The 18051-nt window shown below is 43.2% G+C and overlaps 1 protein-coding gene and 1 long non-coding RNA gene across 3 annotated transcripts; one reads left to right on the top strand and one right to left on the bottom strand.

Moving 5' to 3' along the window:
* Window positions 1-1283: 1283 nt before the first annotated feature.
* On the bottom strand, window positions 1284-8621 carry nr2f1a (nuclear receptor subfamily 2, group F, member 1a). The gene is made up of 3 exons (XM_049763985.2): window positions 7251-8621; window positions 5738-6265; window positions 1284-2640 (listed from the first exon to the last, which is right to left on the bottom strand). Exons 1-3 carry the CDS (start codon window positions 7681-7683, stop codon window positions 2366-2368), a joined length of 1236 nt encoding a protein of 411 aa, XP_049619942.1. The 5' UTR covers window positions 7684-8621; the 3' UTR covers window positions 1284-2365.
* Window positions 8622-10689: 2068 nt separating this feature from the next.
* On the top strand, window positions 10690-16488 carry LOC125994615 (uncharacterized). 2 transcript variants are annotated; one of them, XR_007490649.1, is made up of 5 exons: window positions 10690-10920; window positions 11066-11182; window positions 14433-14468; window positions 14572-14695; window positions 15435-16488. It is a non-coding gene; the product is annotated as an uncharacterized lncRNA (long non-coding RNA). The 2 variants fall into 2 exon arrangements; XR_007490648.2 differs by lacking the exon at window positions 10690-10920 and having other exon boundaries at window positions 11034-11182.
* The last annotated feature ends 1563 nt before the right edge of the window (window positions 16489-18051 follow it).

Here is an 18051-nt window from a genome sequence, read left to right as displayed (position 1 = left end):
GTTGTGTGTGTTCTCGTATTTGCCCGTACACAAATGTTAATTAGGAACACATGCCACTATTTCATCTGCCGCTCTTTTTATATAGCCCGTAGTGTAACAATTGTACAACAAAATGCTCTCAGCCAGAGGATAAAAGATGGTTATACTCTGGAGGGATTTAGAATACATTATGTTGGAGACAAGCAGCTGTACGCTGCGTTTAATAACCCAGCAAACCATTTAGTCCACAGCAACATAAAACGACAACGACCTGCCTGCCTGCATGGGCTTTTTGTCATGCTCCTTTTGAAGACAAACAAACATCGCAGTCCCGCATGCAATCAAGCAGAGGAAACAGTAGGGGGGGGGGGGGGGGGGGGGGCATAGTATTTCCTCTATATCATGATCATTTCTACTCGTATACGCTCAAAAGCAGAATCCCACGCACAAGCCATTAAACAATAAGCATCCAGTTTGTGGAAGTGCCACAAAAAAAAAAAGCTTGACCCGAGTCGATTGGAAGAATAGCTTCACACATTTGTCATTACGCGAGGGAGCACGCGAGGACAAGCTTTTTAACAACAAGCAATATATACATTATAGCAATGCAGGCAGAGAAAGGGAGGACCCCCCCCTTCTGTACGGCGACAAGCGCACATGACGACGTGATGCGTTTACTTTTCTTTCTGTCATCACAGTGCCAAATTATGGGCCACTAGGCAGACCGCAAGCAACACATCTGATGATTAAGAATGAGCTAGTGCTGCTGCTGCTGCTAACAGTCGAATGTATTAAATGTCACACCCAAACGTCGCTCTTTGTGTGACTTTTGTATATGTTGTGTGAAAATCAAAATGTTTCATTTTTGCCCCACCAAGAGAATGCGAACTAACTTTGACTCCTGTGCGTCACACACACTCGTGCGCGCGCGCGCACACACGGTTGCTGTAAAATTTATCTTCCATTTTGATCACGTCTATTACAGTACAGCCGCTTTGCAGGGGGGAGTAAATGATTTTTTTTTATTTCTACATTTTGTATTATTTGTTATTTTGTCAAGTGACGCCCACGTTTTGCGCGATAAAGTTTTATTCACGGCGAATTTGGGAGAGGGGGCAACGGAGTTTCAAGATTGAGGCGTCTCTACTGTGATTTTTTAAAAAATCATTGTTCTTGCCTGATGTGATAGACTCATACTGTTTTCACAGGTGCAAATAGCGAATTTTACTTTCAGGCTGCATTCAAGAGTGAAAATGTTTTAAAGAAAAGTGAATGCAATGGAGGAAAATGCTTGGGGACAGACATCGTTGCCTATTTGTCTTTTAATAATACAGTCACCATCACAACTTCATCAACCGAGCCTTTCTGCAAAAAAAGCTGCATCATGGAGTAAGCAAATTGAAGGCAACAACCAATAAAATTCAAGAAACAATGATTTTTTTTTCCCCAAAGACGAAACAAACAAAAAATGTATTTGAACTGATATATTAAAAGTGCTTTTTGATTTTTCATGTCTCTCCTCTGACTGATGATCGCACTCATGGCCGCCGGGGGAGGGGAAGGTGGGGGGTGCAAGGTGGGTGTGGGGGTGAGGAGGAGGGGGGTCCCCCCATATGTCTTATCAATAAAAATGTCTTGGGGGCGGGGAACGGGAGGGGGGGGGGGGGGGGTGCTGGGGGGGTACGGGGTCGGTTTGTTGTTGCAGGTCCATCGTGTTGAAAAAAAAAAAGTTCAACCATCAGTGGTGATATTGTCATAGCGATTAGACTTGTTTCTTATTGTCTAAATTTCTTTATTTTTTTTCCTGCTTTTTTTTTAAAATTCTCACTTCAATTTTAATTCTTGGAGAACATAGCCTTGACAACATATACCGCACTCATTATAAGAAGCAAAAGGTTATATCAAAAATTATTAGTATAGAATCACAGAAAGCCTGGTTTAGAACCAGAAAAAAATACAAAACAGAGAGAGAGGTACATAGACACAGGACAAATTCTTATAATTGCTTGGAAACATTATTTTCCCGCTAAGTCTTGATTCTTTTTTTTTTCTTACTGCGCATATGATGTTTTTCCTTTTGTTTGTACTTTTTCTTACAAAAAAAGAAAATAAAGACTAGTATTTTACAAAATGACGAGTATTGTTCTTGAAGATGAGAGCGGGTTTACACAGGTGTAAAGTCCAGTTCCAATATTTTTCTGTACATATTCCATCTCAGTCCCAGAAGACATGGGGGGGAGGGGAGCAGGGGAGGGCAAAAGTCTTCCAAAGTTGTCAGAAAAAAAAGTCTCATATATAGTCTTCTTAGAGGATGGCTGCTGAATTTTGGTCCGTGTCCTCTCTTTTTTTTTCTTTTTCTTTTTTTTTTTTGTATGTGTCATAAGGATCATTGGATGGACATGTAAGGCCAGTTGAAGCTGCTCCCGGATAATAGCATATCCCTGATGAGCGTTTCAATAGGAGTTTTACCTACCAAGCGGACGAAGAAGAGCTGCTCGATTACAGAAGAGGACACGGTGCGGAGGGAGGGCAGCCGCAGAAGGAGCTTGCCGAAGCGGCTGGGCTGGTTGGGGTACTGGCTCCGCACGTACTCCTCCAGGGCGCACTGGGATTTCTCCTGCAGGCTCTCGATGTGTGCGGCGTCCGACAAGCCGCAGGCGTCTGCGGGAGGGACAGTGGTCAGCGCTAAATATTCATTTTTAATAACGATCGCGTAATTTGCACCAACTACAGAGTCGCAATGAAGTCTGGTGCGTCGCGTGATAGGATAAACGCGCATTTAGGCTAAAGCTAATAGCAAGCTGGTGAAAAGAAAAAAAAAAAAAAAAAAAGCACTTGGCATTACGTTGTGTGCCTGCTTAACGCATTTTCACTCTGCGACCCAATAAAAAGAAAGCCTTATTTTAGAGATGACGTTCAACTAAATAGAAATACTCCTCCCTCTTATTTTTTTTAGTCATTAAGTGGAGTCTTCGCCTAAATCTAGCATTGTGAATTATAAGTTACTAAAATTTATTTCCGCTGTGAACTGTAAATATATTTTATTTGACAATTCGTTGTCATATTTATATAGACAACAACTGTATTTTTTTTTAAACAACTCTGGTATTTTTTTTTTTTTTTTGTCTCAAGTGGCATAAAAAGCCTTGGCATAGTCCTTAAAAAAAGAAAAACTCATTCAGCATGACTCCATCTTGACTTGAAGGAGTGCAATGCACAAATATGCTGCATCACACTGAGCCGGTATCATTCATGCGGACTAAACAAGAATGTAACACAGGCACAGTAATAAATAACAATAGTGTAAAAGTCAAGTGTGCGGTAGCATTTGATATTTTTCGGGGGGTAAATTTTATAGTAAGGTGAGCATGTGAGGGCCCAATAGCCGGCGTGTGCTCTTGATGTCTACACTCTGGAGATTCAAGTTTTAAGGAAACCCAAACGGCCCTGATGAATGTGAAATTACTCTGCTTGTAATGTGACCTAATTACTCCGCAGTAAGCTGTTAAGTCATTCCGCCTCTTCTCTCCATAGACCACTAAGGCCTGTTTTTTTCTCCCTCCTCCACCCCCCCACCCCCCTCTCGGGAGCCTATAGCATTGCATGGCCGCTAGAAGCAATCACATTTATTATAAGAGAAAGAGGGGAGGGTAAAGTCAATAGTCACTTAGAGAGAACATAAAATGTGCAAGAATGAGCTGCTGAAATGTCTGTGTTGTGTTTCATGTTTAAGCAAGCAAGCAAGCTCCAATTGGAGCTGGAAGCAGCAGTTTGCATGAACCTGTTTTGTGCACTCCACGTCATTTAGGACAAGGATGCTGGGGGTGTGCTTTTGAGCCTATTGGTGAGTTGCGAGCTATAACTCAGTGTGGCCCAGACACAATAACCTTGTGAACCCGAGGGCAACCCTGAGATCTCGGGGTGATTTAGTGTGACCTCAGAGAGGCCGCTCAAAGAAGCATGTATGCAAATCCCTTTGGATTAAGGCTGAGTGTCCCTTTAAAGCCAAAGCAGCCAATATGCTTTAACTCCATCCAATCGAGATTTTCGCCCTTTACAATAAAATGCAGGTGAGATTAAACAAAAAAAAGAAAAGAAAGAAAGGGACAATAATGGATACAGCTGAATGTGTCTGCATGGAAAGCTGCACACGCAAGTAAAATCTCGATCAGGCCTATGTGTGTGTGTGGTGTGCACCCCTTAGCCCAACAATACACCCTGACATGGGAGCACATACACCAACACACACTTGCAAAGCACCATTTATGCAGCTTAGCGAAGACCCGGCGTACATGTCAATAAGAGGCTGATGTCAGTCAACTGTGTTGAAACACGACCACCATTATTTATGCATCAAATAGTGACAGCACCGAGGTTATTTATTTAAGGCAAATAATCCACGGCGCTCCTGGCAAAGCGCCACGCAGGAGCAACCTGCTTTCGGTGACCCCCCTCCTCAACACACATTCATGTCGAAGTCCATCAAGCAAACGTAGAGAGCCGCCAGAAAACATGACGACGTTACGACCCTTCATGTGGGGTTAATTCAAGTTGAAAATTGTAAACCGTAAACAAGATAAGTATGGCAAATATGCATGAATGATATGTTATGCCTGTGGTAACTGTCTACTATATTTATTCTATTTAACAGGACTGATGTGTGGACATGCTACTTTCTGCATGAATGGGGAAAAATACATGTTTGTGGTGATTCAGTTGCTTTAAATACAGTGTACTACTTTCTATACACAGCTCTGGGAGTTTATTAATATAACATAATATAATATGATATAATATAATTTAACATAACATAATATAATATTAGTATAATATAATATTTTGTGCTGAAACCACAACCGTGGCCAGTTAATTCACTCTCGAGTGCTTTCTTATTGTATATAAAACTAAAAAAGTGAATTGCGTAATATGGAATTAATTATTCAATAAGTGATTTACAAATCTCTGTCTCATAAAAAACGTACAAAAGAAATAATGCACACTAAAAGGCGAATTGTGAAAACTATACACGTTCAATAGTCCTGATAAAAGTGTGGCACCGAAGAGTAAACTTGTGGCTGAGTTGAAGAAGTTTGCGGCCTATTTGTTGGCTTCAACTTTTTGCTTTCCCCTTTTAAGGATATTTTTCAAGAGTCAGCCTTCAATTCTACTAAAAAATAAAAATATTTTAGGACAGCAATTACAAAAGAGTGCTATTTAAAAAAAATATAAAAAATAAAATACACAGCTATCGCTGACTGCACGGTGTGATGGGTTCAATGGCATCCTGAAATATTAGCCTCGTGAAATGTTACTCCATCTTTTCCCCTCTAATGGATTGTTTTTGTGTCGTGTTTGTGGTTACAAACGTGCCAGCTGTCACGCACTGATGGACTCTTTCACCTTTTAGGCACATTTGTTTGACATGTGTACTGAACATTTACGGCCGCTCATCTATCATCTTCAAACCCTCCCAAAAAAATGCTTAAAGTGCGGGCTATGAAATTTTACATACGCGCACGAGCGTGGAATCGCTTTCCAAATGTTATTTGGGTTTGTTTGCGCTTCTTTTTTTTTTTTCTGCACTACGACCTGGTCTGACGGAAGAACAAGTGGCCACTGTTGACATGACATATTTATCCCACGTACAAGCCAAACCTCTTGTCAAGTTCCATTTGTGGCTCCCATTTTGTTTTTTGTTTACAAGTTGACAAGCGGCCACCACCAGCCTTGCGCGTGCGTGCGCGGACGCAATACCCACCTGACGTGAAAAGCACGATGGCCTTGAGGCAGCTATACTCTGCCGAGTCTACGTGCAGAGTCTTGAGCTTCTCCACTTGCTCCTGGAAAATCCGGATGTGGTCCATGAAAGCCACGACACGGTCCGCGGACATGGGTGAGGCGTGCAGGCCCGCTGCGGCCAGTAAAGGGGCCACGTGAAGGGGCATGGAGCACTGGGCGGCATTAAGCACAAACAACTCGCTCCACGTCAGCCTGAGAAGGGACACCTGGTCGGTGATCTGCAGGTCGGGAAAGAAAGGGATGTTTCTGGCCCACTCCACGGCGCTGAAGAGTAACCGAGCCGCCAGCTCGCAGATGTTCTCGATGCCCATGATATTGTTGGGCTGCATGCACTGGCTCCCGTACCGGGACGTGGGGTAAGGCTCAGCCCGCAGCAATAACGAGATGTATCCGGACAGATAGCAATGGCCGTTGAGGGGATCCCCGTTGGTCAGCGCGTACTGGCCTGGGTTGGGCTGTGTTGGAGGCATTCGTCCTCGCTGAACCGCTGACAAAAAGAAAGAGAAGAAGAGGAAATGTGCATCCAGGACTGACAAACATTGTTCACCGGCAACGTGGACAAGCTTCTCTTCTGTGTGCGTGTGTGAGTGAGCGTGTTTTTGGAGGAAACCTCTGCTTTAAACTTCAAACTAAAGCACAACCGGTGCCCATTTATAACATCATTATAAAAAAAATCTTACGTGTTTACCATGTTACACACACGCTTCCAAGCATCCTGCAGGAAATATTCTACATTTACAGCATTTATTGGCATTTTTTTAACCTTAATTGCACAATGCACAATGCGAAGTTACGCCGTTTATCACATTTATATTGACGTGGGCTTTTTCTGCGTAGCAACAATGATTATAGCAGTCAAACAAATTTTACCCGAGACTGATAATTCTCGCTCTAAATTATGCCGTTTTTGAATTTTATGCACATCAAAGCATCACTTTGAAATAAAAGGATTCCCACCATCGCTTTTGAATATTAATAACACGCCTGTGCCATAACATGAGATAGAGCTCATTTTGTGTAAACCGAGATTACAGCATTTCACACGAACGACGAAGCTTATTGTGAATTAAAGCAAAAAAGATTTGACGTGTTCAAGTTGTGCGGTGGAGGCAAACAACGATCCGAGGGGTCAAGTTGAGCGCCACGATTGAGCGTGTGTGAGCCGTCTGGTAGCTGAGACGTGCCGGCTGTGTGTACGTTCCATCCACACGCAATTTAAAAGCCGCACTAGGATTGATGGCAGCATTGTGCGTTTGGAAACAAACATAAGAGTGGGGTCAATCGTGCACATGCAATTTAGATGGACAAACTATAAGCCTGCTGGCTCTAACGCGGTTGGACTATACAGACGGAGTGCTTTGTTCGAACCCCCGAGTGGTTCCGTCCGCTGAGAAGCATGCACCGCGGATGGAGAGCGCACACCGGAGCCCGGCTGCAGCAAGTGTGGTAAAGGTTTCAAAATAAATATTCACCTTCCCGCCGCATGCCCACTTTTAAGCACTTCTTGAGGCGGCAGTACTGGCATTGGTTCCGGTGGTGCTGGTCGATGGGACAGTTCCTATTGGCGCGACACGAGTACGTTAAGTTCCTGCGTACACTCCGCTTGAAGAAACTTTTGCAGCCCTCGCAGGTGAACTGGCCATAGTGCTTGCCGCTCGATTTGTCCCCGCACACCACGCATTCGATGTGCTGCTGGCTTTGCCCCGAGTTCTGGCTGCCCTTGTCCGCGGCCGTGCCCGGCGTGGAGGGGGGTCCCGGCTGGCTCGGGGTCTGCGGGGTGTGCGGCGCCGCCGACGCCGCCTGCTGCTGCTCCCTCGACGGCTGCGCTGCTGGGTTGGGGCCGCTCGGAGGTCCTCCGGCCACGTCTTCTTGCGGATCTCGCCACACGCTAACTACCATTGCCATATCTCGGCCCCGGAAAGTGCTATAGAGCGAAATGGTCGCTGCTTGTTCTGGAGCGTGGAAAGGAGAAAAAAAATATCTGGAGCTTTTCTGCGAGACGGCTGCAAAGTCAAATCGGTGCACGGAATCTCATAGAGGAGGAGGAGGAGGAGGAGGCGGTGGTGGTGGTGGAGGGGATCAATACATTCAAAATAGCGGCGGACGGCTGGAGGGGACGACCCGATCACGATATGCAAGTATCGGGAGGCCAGTTCCAAGGTAAATTGCACTGAGCCATTCAGCAATCCCCAATTTTGTAGGAAAAGGCGAGTCCAGACGTGTTGGGGGTTCCAAAAAAACAGTTTGATAGAAAACAGCCACAAAGGGTAAGCAATTCACATGAGCGACTGTTTCAATAAATAATAAAAAAAAAACCTTCTTGTGGTGGAAAGACGCTCGATCCAAAGTGCTGCGGTGAATAAATTCCTTTCTCCTTTTCCACCAGTCTGTCTTCGCCGTGTGCGCAGCGCAGCGAACGCACGCACACACAAAACTGCAGATTTGCCGCGTCTATATTCTTAAATAAAGCTCATCATCATCTTCATCATCTTCTCCAGCCGCCGAATAGAGTCCACGCCGTGTAAGACTTTCACCTCTCGTCCAGCTGGAGCCACGGAGAAAAGATATCACAGAAGGGGAAAAGGCAGCAGCAGCAGCAGCAGCAGCAGCAGCAGAAGGAGGAAAAAAAAAAAAAAACCAACACAACTAGTAGAATATGCAAGAAGAAAAAGAAGAGAGGCTCCAAAAATGCTTTAAAGGAAGAGGAGCTGCAGAGCAATGTTTCCGAAACGGGGGGATCTGCGCGAATGTCTGTATATAGTGAACTTTGACACTACTATTGAAACTGACACGTTTCTATGGAGATCGCTGCGCCTTATATGGTGCTCATGTCAAGGAGCCAAGAGAGGGGCTGCTGGAGACTGATAATCAAAGGCGACTGACTGGCCAGAGCCCCGCATAGAGGAGGAGGAGGAGGAGGAAGAGGAGGGGGAGAGGTGAGAGAGCGAGAGGGAGAGAGAGAGAGAGGAATGGGAGGCTGAGGTTATAGCCAAGCCCTCTCTCGCTCTCCATTGGTTGGAGTCTCCCTCTTGCTCTGTGCGCTGCAAAAAGTGTCTATCTTTATAGATGGGCTTGCTTAAATCACGTTTTCTTTCTGGGGGGGGGGGGGGGGGGGGATTCCAGTTATTTCTAATATAAGGATGTTTATTTTCAATACGCTTAGATGACACCATTCATTCGTTTATTTTATTTTATCAACACAAATGTTCCTTCTAAAGGACGTCCCAATCTCATTTTATCTATTTATGTATTTATTTGTATTATTTTTTACTCATCTATTGCACAAATTCATCACTTCCACCGAAGCGTCTCAATCGTCCGTGATTGTGGACATTTTTTGCAGCGTTGCCATCTCACCACTGGGGGCTCTCTTTTTCTTCTTTTTATTTTCTGTATTTTTGACAGCCACAATTTACATGGACCTCGCTCACTCCTTCGCCGCTATTTACTTTGAAACCTGATTAGTATGGCTCGTCCATTGTGGCCAAAAGGGAGACAGACGTAGGAAGAACCCCCGGATAGAAAACGTGCAGGAAAAAAAAAAAAAAAAGTGGGGGGGTGACAAAGCTTTTACGCACGGCAAATAATCCACTCAAATTGCGGGACGGAAGTAGTGGTCTTGGACTGGTGTCTTTATTCCAAAATGTGTCATGCTTAGGATGGAAGCTCGTGCATGTGTGGGAGCTTCGGCATGCATGCGCATTGCGGTACGCGCGCTGGAGAAACGCTCCGGTGTAGCTGATTGAAACTTACATTGTGCCGTGAAAGAAACACGTGAGGATGCAATTAGAAGAATTCTGCATTCAAACAACGCGTGTTAACAAAAATGGCATGCAAAGATGTCATCATAAAGAGAAAAAAAATGGGTGGTGGTGGGGGGGAGAATACAGCAATTAGCCGGGTCCCTTCTTGTGACTAATGACATAGCCGGTGTCACATAATGTCTTCATAATGACGCTCATTGACAATCATGTGAACTTATTTGGGGAATTTGCATGGGGATTCCGGCTTTTTGTGTGAGGATTTCTGCAGGCTTTCTCCCCCTGTGAGAAAGAAAAAAAATGGATCGCGCTGCCATCTAGCGTACATTGTACAATTACAACCTCCATAGGAGCCAATGCACGAGTATGAAAGATTGATTTTTAAGAGCAGATTTTAATTTATAATAATAATAAACATCTAACTGGTCATGTCTGTAACATTAATAGTATGAATGATAGAATTGCGCAATTGTAGTAAAGATGAGTCTTAACAACACGCAAGAATATATGAATACTAATATTTGTGTCTTTGACATGGGAAGAGAAAATCATATTTAATACAACTGCACAGCACGGGAGAATCCTATCAGTTATTATAATCAGTTTTCATTGAAAATAAATAAATGAACTCTTAAATGGAAGCCCTAGCACAGAATTCTTTAGCACGCGGGCATATTTGTATATAAATGGAGCTTAAATATGCAAGTGACCCTCTTTGGAAGCTCACAGGAGGGATGGCGTGTTTTTTCCCCTTTCTTTAAAGTATTCAACAAGAGAGCTCCCTCTCCTTGTCTCCTTCTCGGACAACTCCAATGAAAACTCCCCGGCCATGTCTGCAGCTCTTTCAAAAGGGGAAACCAATACGATTAAATCGGCCAATGTTTTTTTTTTTTCTTACTCCATGCGAGTGTATCACTCAGATTTTACTCCACAAATCGGGGTGTTTTTTTTTTTGTTTTGAAATAAGGGGTACCGCGCGCAGGACGGGAGGCGAGCACACACGGAGGGGCAGCGAATGGGGAGCAGAGCTGGGGGAAAGAAAAAAGGGAGAAAGTGGACCACAGTGGGGTATTAGGGGGAGAAGCACCGTCGATGGCGGGCTGCGTGGAGCACCGGCTTTCCGGCACTAGCAAAAAATAAAAAGGCAAGTCATCCTTCCAGTTTTCTTATTTCCACTGAATGTTGAATTTCAATGTCAAGTTAATTCAATAGGCGTCAGGAGCGTCAATCTTGCGCGCACTCCGACTCCTTCCATAACTTTGTACACGGTGGACATGCAAGCGCGTCAACCGGGACCGGAGCTCCGTTGTCGGTCTTCCATCCGAATAAAGACAAGCAGATCGGAGGCTTATTAGACACCGTGGAACTCCTGCGGAACGTGGTGCGCCTCACCTGCACGCGAAGTTATTTGTTATTTACGAGATCGATAGCACGCCGAGATAGCGTCAAAGCATTAAAAGGCTGATCAAGAAGGACATGCATGCGCTATTTTAACAAAGTGCCGCTTCAATTGCCCATTTTTCAAGTTTGTACCACAACCACGGACGATGGCGAAATTCCACTTCAGCACCGGCTTTTGGTAATTCATCAGCGATGCATTATTAATCAAGAAAGGATAAGGAGACTCTTTCAATTAAAGTCAGGTAAGCTTGCACTTTAGATAGACTATAATTTATTTAATTTGAGAAAATGGACAACAAAGCGACAGATTTACTATGCATTTATTGTAAACAATTAAAGCAATTTAATTACCTTTCGCAACCAGACCAAAAAACACAGCCGAGCATTTTAATATCACTAAGATGCGGACCTATATTATTAAATATAATGTTTTGATTTGTGACGTTTTCTTGTTTTGGATGTGAGTAAAAAGTAAAGGTTTTGTGCGTGCGGATAAGAGTGTGTTATGGTCACATCTAAGATGACGTATTGATGCTCAGACTCAGTACTGCGTTTAATATGGTTAAAAGACAACAACGTTACGTTACGTTACGTTAAGGTCACGATCGAGTGCACCCCAGCCCCCATTCACACTCCATCATAAAGAGCATATATTTTGGACTTTTGAACATACACCAATCTTCTTCGAGATCATATTTACTGTATTATTTTCTATTGGTCACGTGTTAGTGTTATAAGGAGTCAATAATTTGCGCTATTTACGCACACAATTGTGTGTGTGTGTGTACACGATGCTTCGTTAGGACCACATTTGACCCCCGTCACTATACCAGCTGCCAGCGTATCAAATAAGTGCACTATGATTGGAACTCATGAAGAGCATCGAGTAGTTTAAAGAGTCCCATAACGCACACTTGTTGCTGTGCGTTATTATGTTACGTCACTTTTTCCCCATGTTTCAACTTTTGGCAACTGAATCCACGTTTTGGAACTAATTTATGTCATATAGGCTACATTTGAATTTTTTAAAATATCTACCCTGACCTGAATTGGTAAATGTTAAATTATTTTTCAATGATTAAAATGGTGGATATAGGCTACAATTAATGTCAGAGTTTAGAAATGTTGTTTGTTGCTTAAATATAATTTATTATTATTATTTTCAACTTGCAGTGGGGCTAATTTTCATTTTATACTGATGTATTATAACTAACGACGGTGTTTAAATAATATTCCTAACTCCAAGTTCAATTAGATGCAATGTGTATAAAGTATAAATTAATATTACACATTTTAAATGGAGTAATTGCATATGTAATTTAAGAGGTGCTTTGCAGGAAAGAGAAAGTTTCTTTTCACTTAAATCTCATCCTCCAACTGCTTGCTCATTATAGTGTGAAAGGGACGAGGGGAGGGGGGGTGACTTCAAATCGCCTTTTATCCGCTACCTTTTTCCCTTCTCTGTTTCTTCCTGTAAGGATCAGCAAGTTTCAAAAGGCATCATCCAATCGACTGAGTGGAAACTGACCACTGGTCAGAAATAGTGCAGCACGGACATTTAACACCACATGCAGCATTTAATAGGCGTCGCCAACACCGGGGGTTGCCTATTAGGAGTGCAACTATCTGTAATAAGCCCAAATACAAATAAATTATGCAAGACTCACGACCCGATCAGTGCATGTCATATCCTTTTTAATCTCATATAAAACGAGTTTGTCTCGAGGCATGACGTTTTTTTTTAATTCTCTATATAGCATCCCTAACTGAAGCGGGGGATGGGGGTAGGGGGAATGTAATTGAGGACAATTATAACAACGCTTCTATCAATTAGGTTTGAGGTTGGCTGTAAGTTAGTGGGACAGTCCGTTTACGCTGAGGCCAATCGCTTGATTGTGCACTAACCCTCATATCTTTACAGCCATGCGTGCTAATTACTTCCCAGACTGGCCATGTCCGCTTGTGCGCATGCACGCCACAGCGGTTTGCGCAAACACCGCAAAGAAAAACACAAACTTTGTCCCACTGACACATAAATTGACACGTCAAGGTGGGAAAACAAATCTAACGTGCAAAAGAACCTAGAAGGGGAAACGTAGTCGTAATTAATTTGACTCCATTTATCCTGATCATTCTCGCAGACACCTAAAAAAAAAAAAGGCAAATGCGGGGGTGCGTGCCGTGAAGGCATCTCGCCCTTCAAGTAATTTATTTTAAGGGAAGCGGGAGGGCAAAGGTGGAATTCTTAAGAAATTCAACAAGGATAAGGGAGCTTTAGGAATTCTGCACGCAGATTACCTTTCATCCCATCCACATATTAGCCGACAACACACAGTAGAAATATAGCTCCACAAAAAAGGTCCAGATTAGTCCCATGCGTGCACACTGAGGAAGAGCGTCATCATTTGAAGGAGAAAATGGAACATTAGGTTAGTAGGGGGGCGGGGGGATTGTCCGGAGAACACCTAAAAATGCATGAGAACCTAAAAGATCCAATTGAATTGGTGGTTGAGTTTAACAATGGGGATGAGCCTTCATCAACAATCCTAGTTTTGCATTGCTGTTGAAATTTTTGCTTACTAACGACATCAAGCTCCCCCCTCTCATTTACCCACCAAAACCAACACACAGCAGGAGCTTAATTAGAAATGTAGTGTAGCTCAACCATGAGTGTGATGGAGCTCAGACTGATGACAAGTCTTGTTCACGGCCCAGAGAAATTGATTTTGTTTTTTTAAACCACAGTAGGCGATTACTAACAAAGCAATTGCAGAATATGTGCGCATATACATACACGATATCAATACATGTACCAATATTAGCTTACAGTTAAACACTAATGAACTGTCAACATTAATAATAATAATTATAAATAATAATATACCGACAATGATGATCTGGCCCCATATTTATTTATTTATTATATCCAGACCTCCTTAAAAAGTCACCAAGATATTAGAAACAGCTCTAAGCAGTTTTCCTCTAAGCAATATATTTATTACAATTAATTTAATATGTCAGTGTACAGCGTTATTATTATTGTCAAGGATGAATTTTGGACTGCATTAGTCCTATGCTTCAGTATTACTTCGACATTTGAGGCAACCAGTGTGTAAAGTTTTCATAAGCAGTTCAAAATTGACGAGATTAGCATTTGAACAAAGAGATGACTGTCCTCCATCTTGTGTCATGCAAGATGACAAAGGTGTCCCGGGTGATTTTGTGTGTAGCCTCGGAAAGGTGTGCGGAGGCACGTGTGTCGTGAAGGTGGTCTGCCTGTGTTTAGTGTCCAAAGCTGGCAGATTGTGACCTTATCAATGTGAAACTCTTAAGATAAATTATTCATAGCACCTGTTTGATGTGTCTGGCCAAAGAATGACAATTTCAAATGCAACTCAACACAAGGGGCTGCTTTATATTTTTTGTGGAGCCAACCAGGTGGGAAGCTGCTGTCAGAACAAACGTTTAATTAAAAACGTGTCTATTTTACAGGCTACACGCATCGAAACGACGCGCCAGTGTTTCACAGTAAGTTGAGCTACTTTGTGTGTGACCATTTTCGGCTAGCCACGCTCCATCGACCTGCTCAGCTCGCCCTTTCGTTGTGACTGTGTGTTGTGTCTGCTCGCAGGCGGTGAGCAACATGGCTGCCCGGTGTTCTGAAGCACGGCGGGATGTGTCAGTGTGGTGCAAGGACTGACACGGGGGCGAGATGCACTTTATGGCTACCAAGTCGAGCGACAGTGGCAAAGTGGGTCTGTATTTACACAGCCACCACATATCACATTTTTGCATTGCATTAAGACGAGAAAGATCATCTTTGATTGACAGTCAAAGAGGTTGTCATTTAATAAAATGTTTCTTATTGTGCTTGTTTTGACATAGCTGTTTATGTTTTTTGTTAGTTTACAAAAATGCAAAATACAAGCACAATAAAAACATCAAATGAATACTCCTCCGACAATGTCAGTCATAATTGAGCGTCATTAATACAATAATAAAAACATAAGATTTATTTTTCCAGGTCGATACCAGTATGAGTGCTCAAGTCTTGAATAGCCGCCGATACCCACACTAAGTACTGATACTACAAGTACTAGTAAAACAAGGACCGATAACGAAAACTATATATCCCCAAATAGTAATTTTCTATTCTTCTAATTTCTTGTTCCTTTTTGTAAAAATGGGCACTAGAGTATTGGCCAATGTCGCGAATACCGATATGTTCAAATAAACTGGTATCGGTACTGATACCTAGTATCGGTACTCACACAATTGCTGGTAATAATGGTGGGCATAGACAACACATTGCACTAGTTTGAGTAACAATATCACAAATTTGTTGGAGCAGAATATATTATCTTGCTAGACTAATGGGATGTGCACTTGAGACCGAATCTTGTGAGATTGATGAAGGTGAAACATTCTCACAGCAATACATGTATGTTTACTTTATCTCTCTCTCTCTCTCGCTCTATTTCTCTATGTCGTCAGCTTTTCTCAGATGTTCCCCGCGACCTTCGACCTCAGAGTCGAGGGGGTCAAGCCCTGACAAATGGGATGGCCGAGTTCTGACCAGAACTGCCAACATTCCACAACAATCTCGCGTCCTCCTCCACTCGCCTCATATCCGTGATGTGTCACCGGGCACCCCCCCGCCCCCGCCCTTTTAGACTCAACGTCTGCCATGACTTGGGTAAAGTTCTCATTAGACAAACATAGTTTATTGAGTGTGCTGTGGGAATCTTTAAACACATACATTTGGAATCAAGAATTACAACATGAGCTAAAATTTAATTTCCCATAAACATCTCGCTTGTTTAGACAAGGGAAGGAAACAAAAACCATCTAGCGAATATTACGACCTCGTGTGTGTGAGAGAGAAAAGCTTGTCAGTGATGTCAAGGATGAGAAATGTTGCAGTGTGCTTTTTACACACACTGCTGGCTCTAGCATTTCCGGCAACATTTCTCACTCTGCCTCCCTCACAAGATCCACTCTGCTGCAATATCCCCACATTTTTCTATCCTTTCACATCACCCCCTCCCCTTCCTCTCCACCCTCCTCCACTTCCCTCCCCCCCTCTCTTTCTTTCTTCTGGCCATTCTGTCTCCTTTTACTACTCATGTCTGCTGCCCCATCCTCACCCAATGTCAACCTCTCTTTTATTCCACCTCTCATTCAGTCACTTCTCCTCTCTCCCTCTGGTCATCTTCCTCCTCGTTATATTCTCGGATTTTCTAACATCGCAAAGCGCGCAAACACCTGCAACTGTTTAAAAGGGTATAAGGAATGTCGTTCCGTACGAGGAAGCTAGTTAAGGTAAGTGGCACATCCTAATGATGGGGTAAATAATGATTGTGTTTGTTTATGAACGTTCCTTATAGTATGACCCCGGCTTCCTAAATGTCAACCGTCTTCCCCTTCGAGCTCAGCGCGCAGCTATAAAAACAAAAAAAGCCATTGTGGATGCGAGTCAGTAAAAGAAGCTTCTGTAATAATATACAGTGGTTGCACCACAAGCCAAATAAAAATATCAATCTCATAATGTGAGTTTGTTCTTTTTCCACTGTCTGAATTGTGCGATGGTTTTCTATCTACTGCTCCGAGGATCTCGGCCTGGTCGGGAATGTTTCTTCAAAGGCTTCCTGATGGATGCGAGATCTAATGTGGCGAGCAACGGTGCAGGGTATGGGTAGTCGACTCTCTATTAAAATGATAGATGTCTGAAGAATTTTTTGGCCGTCTCTGTTGTGAGATCCTTGTAACATCTGGATATTGCTGTAAATCAGGAATGCAAAAGACTCCATATTTGAAATGACTTTCGTAGATGTCGCGCACAGGGGCTTGTGAATTTTTTTCAGCGGCCCATCTTAAGCGCAGGTTTCCCCAATGCAGGAGTGATTTTTTTGTTCAGTTCCTCAGGTCCCAAAATCTGTGAAGGGAAACAAAATAACCGATTAGGTTTTTACTGATCTGATTTATACAATGTACATAGTTACCGTATTTTCTGGTATAAAAACTATATCGTATTTTTCGGACTATAAGGTGCATTTAAGGTTTTTTAATTTCCTCCAAAATGGTTACGTATGAATTAAAGTTGAAAGTCTGACGCATATGCTGAACGAGTTTGTTTCTCTTAATGGACAAAATTGCACTTTACAAACTGGTGCGTCTTAGAAAACCCAGTGTGCCCTATAGTACATGGAAAATTCCAAAAATAGACTTGCTAATTGCACCTGCGCCTTTTAATCTGATATGACTTATCGTTCAAAAATACAGTCATCTTAACTGTGTGACTAGAACTTTACTCAAATTAAGATGAATTTACAGTTGAAAGAAAAATACATCTCGGAACCAAAATATTAGTACTCCATTGTCATCCTCCATTTACTTGTTCCTCTTATTAAACATTCCTCCTGGTATGATGTCATACTATTTACATAGCTGATGCAGCTACTGGGACAAAGTTGTGGGAACACAAACTAGATCAAGGTTTACCATTCCAAACAGTGCGGTACCATGAAATGAATGCCACACCGCTCGGTCTATGATTTGCACTGTCGGCCATTTGCGGTCAGTTTCCTGCACGCATGTCCAATGTAAATAAATGACTTGGCTCTGACAGCTCAAAGTTGAAGCCGGAAGTGAGCGGCAGACAAACGAGGAGATAGGCGTGAAGGCAAATGTCCAAGTTATAGCCGTGACGCCATTAGCAGATTCTGTTTCTGCCCCTCCCTCCCTCCCTCCGCCTCCAGCTCTCCGTGTCCGCAGGCAGCTGAAAGATGTTTAAAAAAAAAAAAAAGTCCTCAAAGCTCCTTGATTCCTTGCCACCACCCACGGTTACGGCTATGTTTTGGAGTGTGGATGTCTGCCCTCGTCCCGCAGGGCATCGGCCCCACTTCACTCCACCCCGAGTACCCTCCCCCCCTCCCCCTTCTTTTCCCGACCCCCGGTGCCTCCATCCTTCTGCCTCACTCACTGATTCAGTGCGTAAAAGCGCCCCCTGAATGATGGATTACTGTGTCACCGCAGCCTGCGAAGGATTAATTTGTTTCATTGATTTCTCTTTAGGCAGAATGCCAGCGTCTGCCGTTTCCCACCTTTTCCT

Source organism: Syngnathus scovelli, chromosome 3, assembly GCF_024217435.2.
Source record: "Syngnathus scovelli strain Florida chromosome 3, RoL_Ssco_1.2, whole genome shotgun sequence".
Classification (NCBI taxonomy): Eukaryota; Metazoa; Chordata; class Actinopteri; order Syngnathiformes; family Syngnathidae; genus Syngnathus; species Syngnathus scovelli.
Note: the sequence above shows the minus strand (reverse complement) of the source record. Positions and strands in the feature narration are given on the sequence as shown.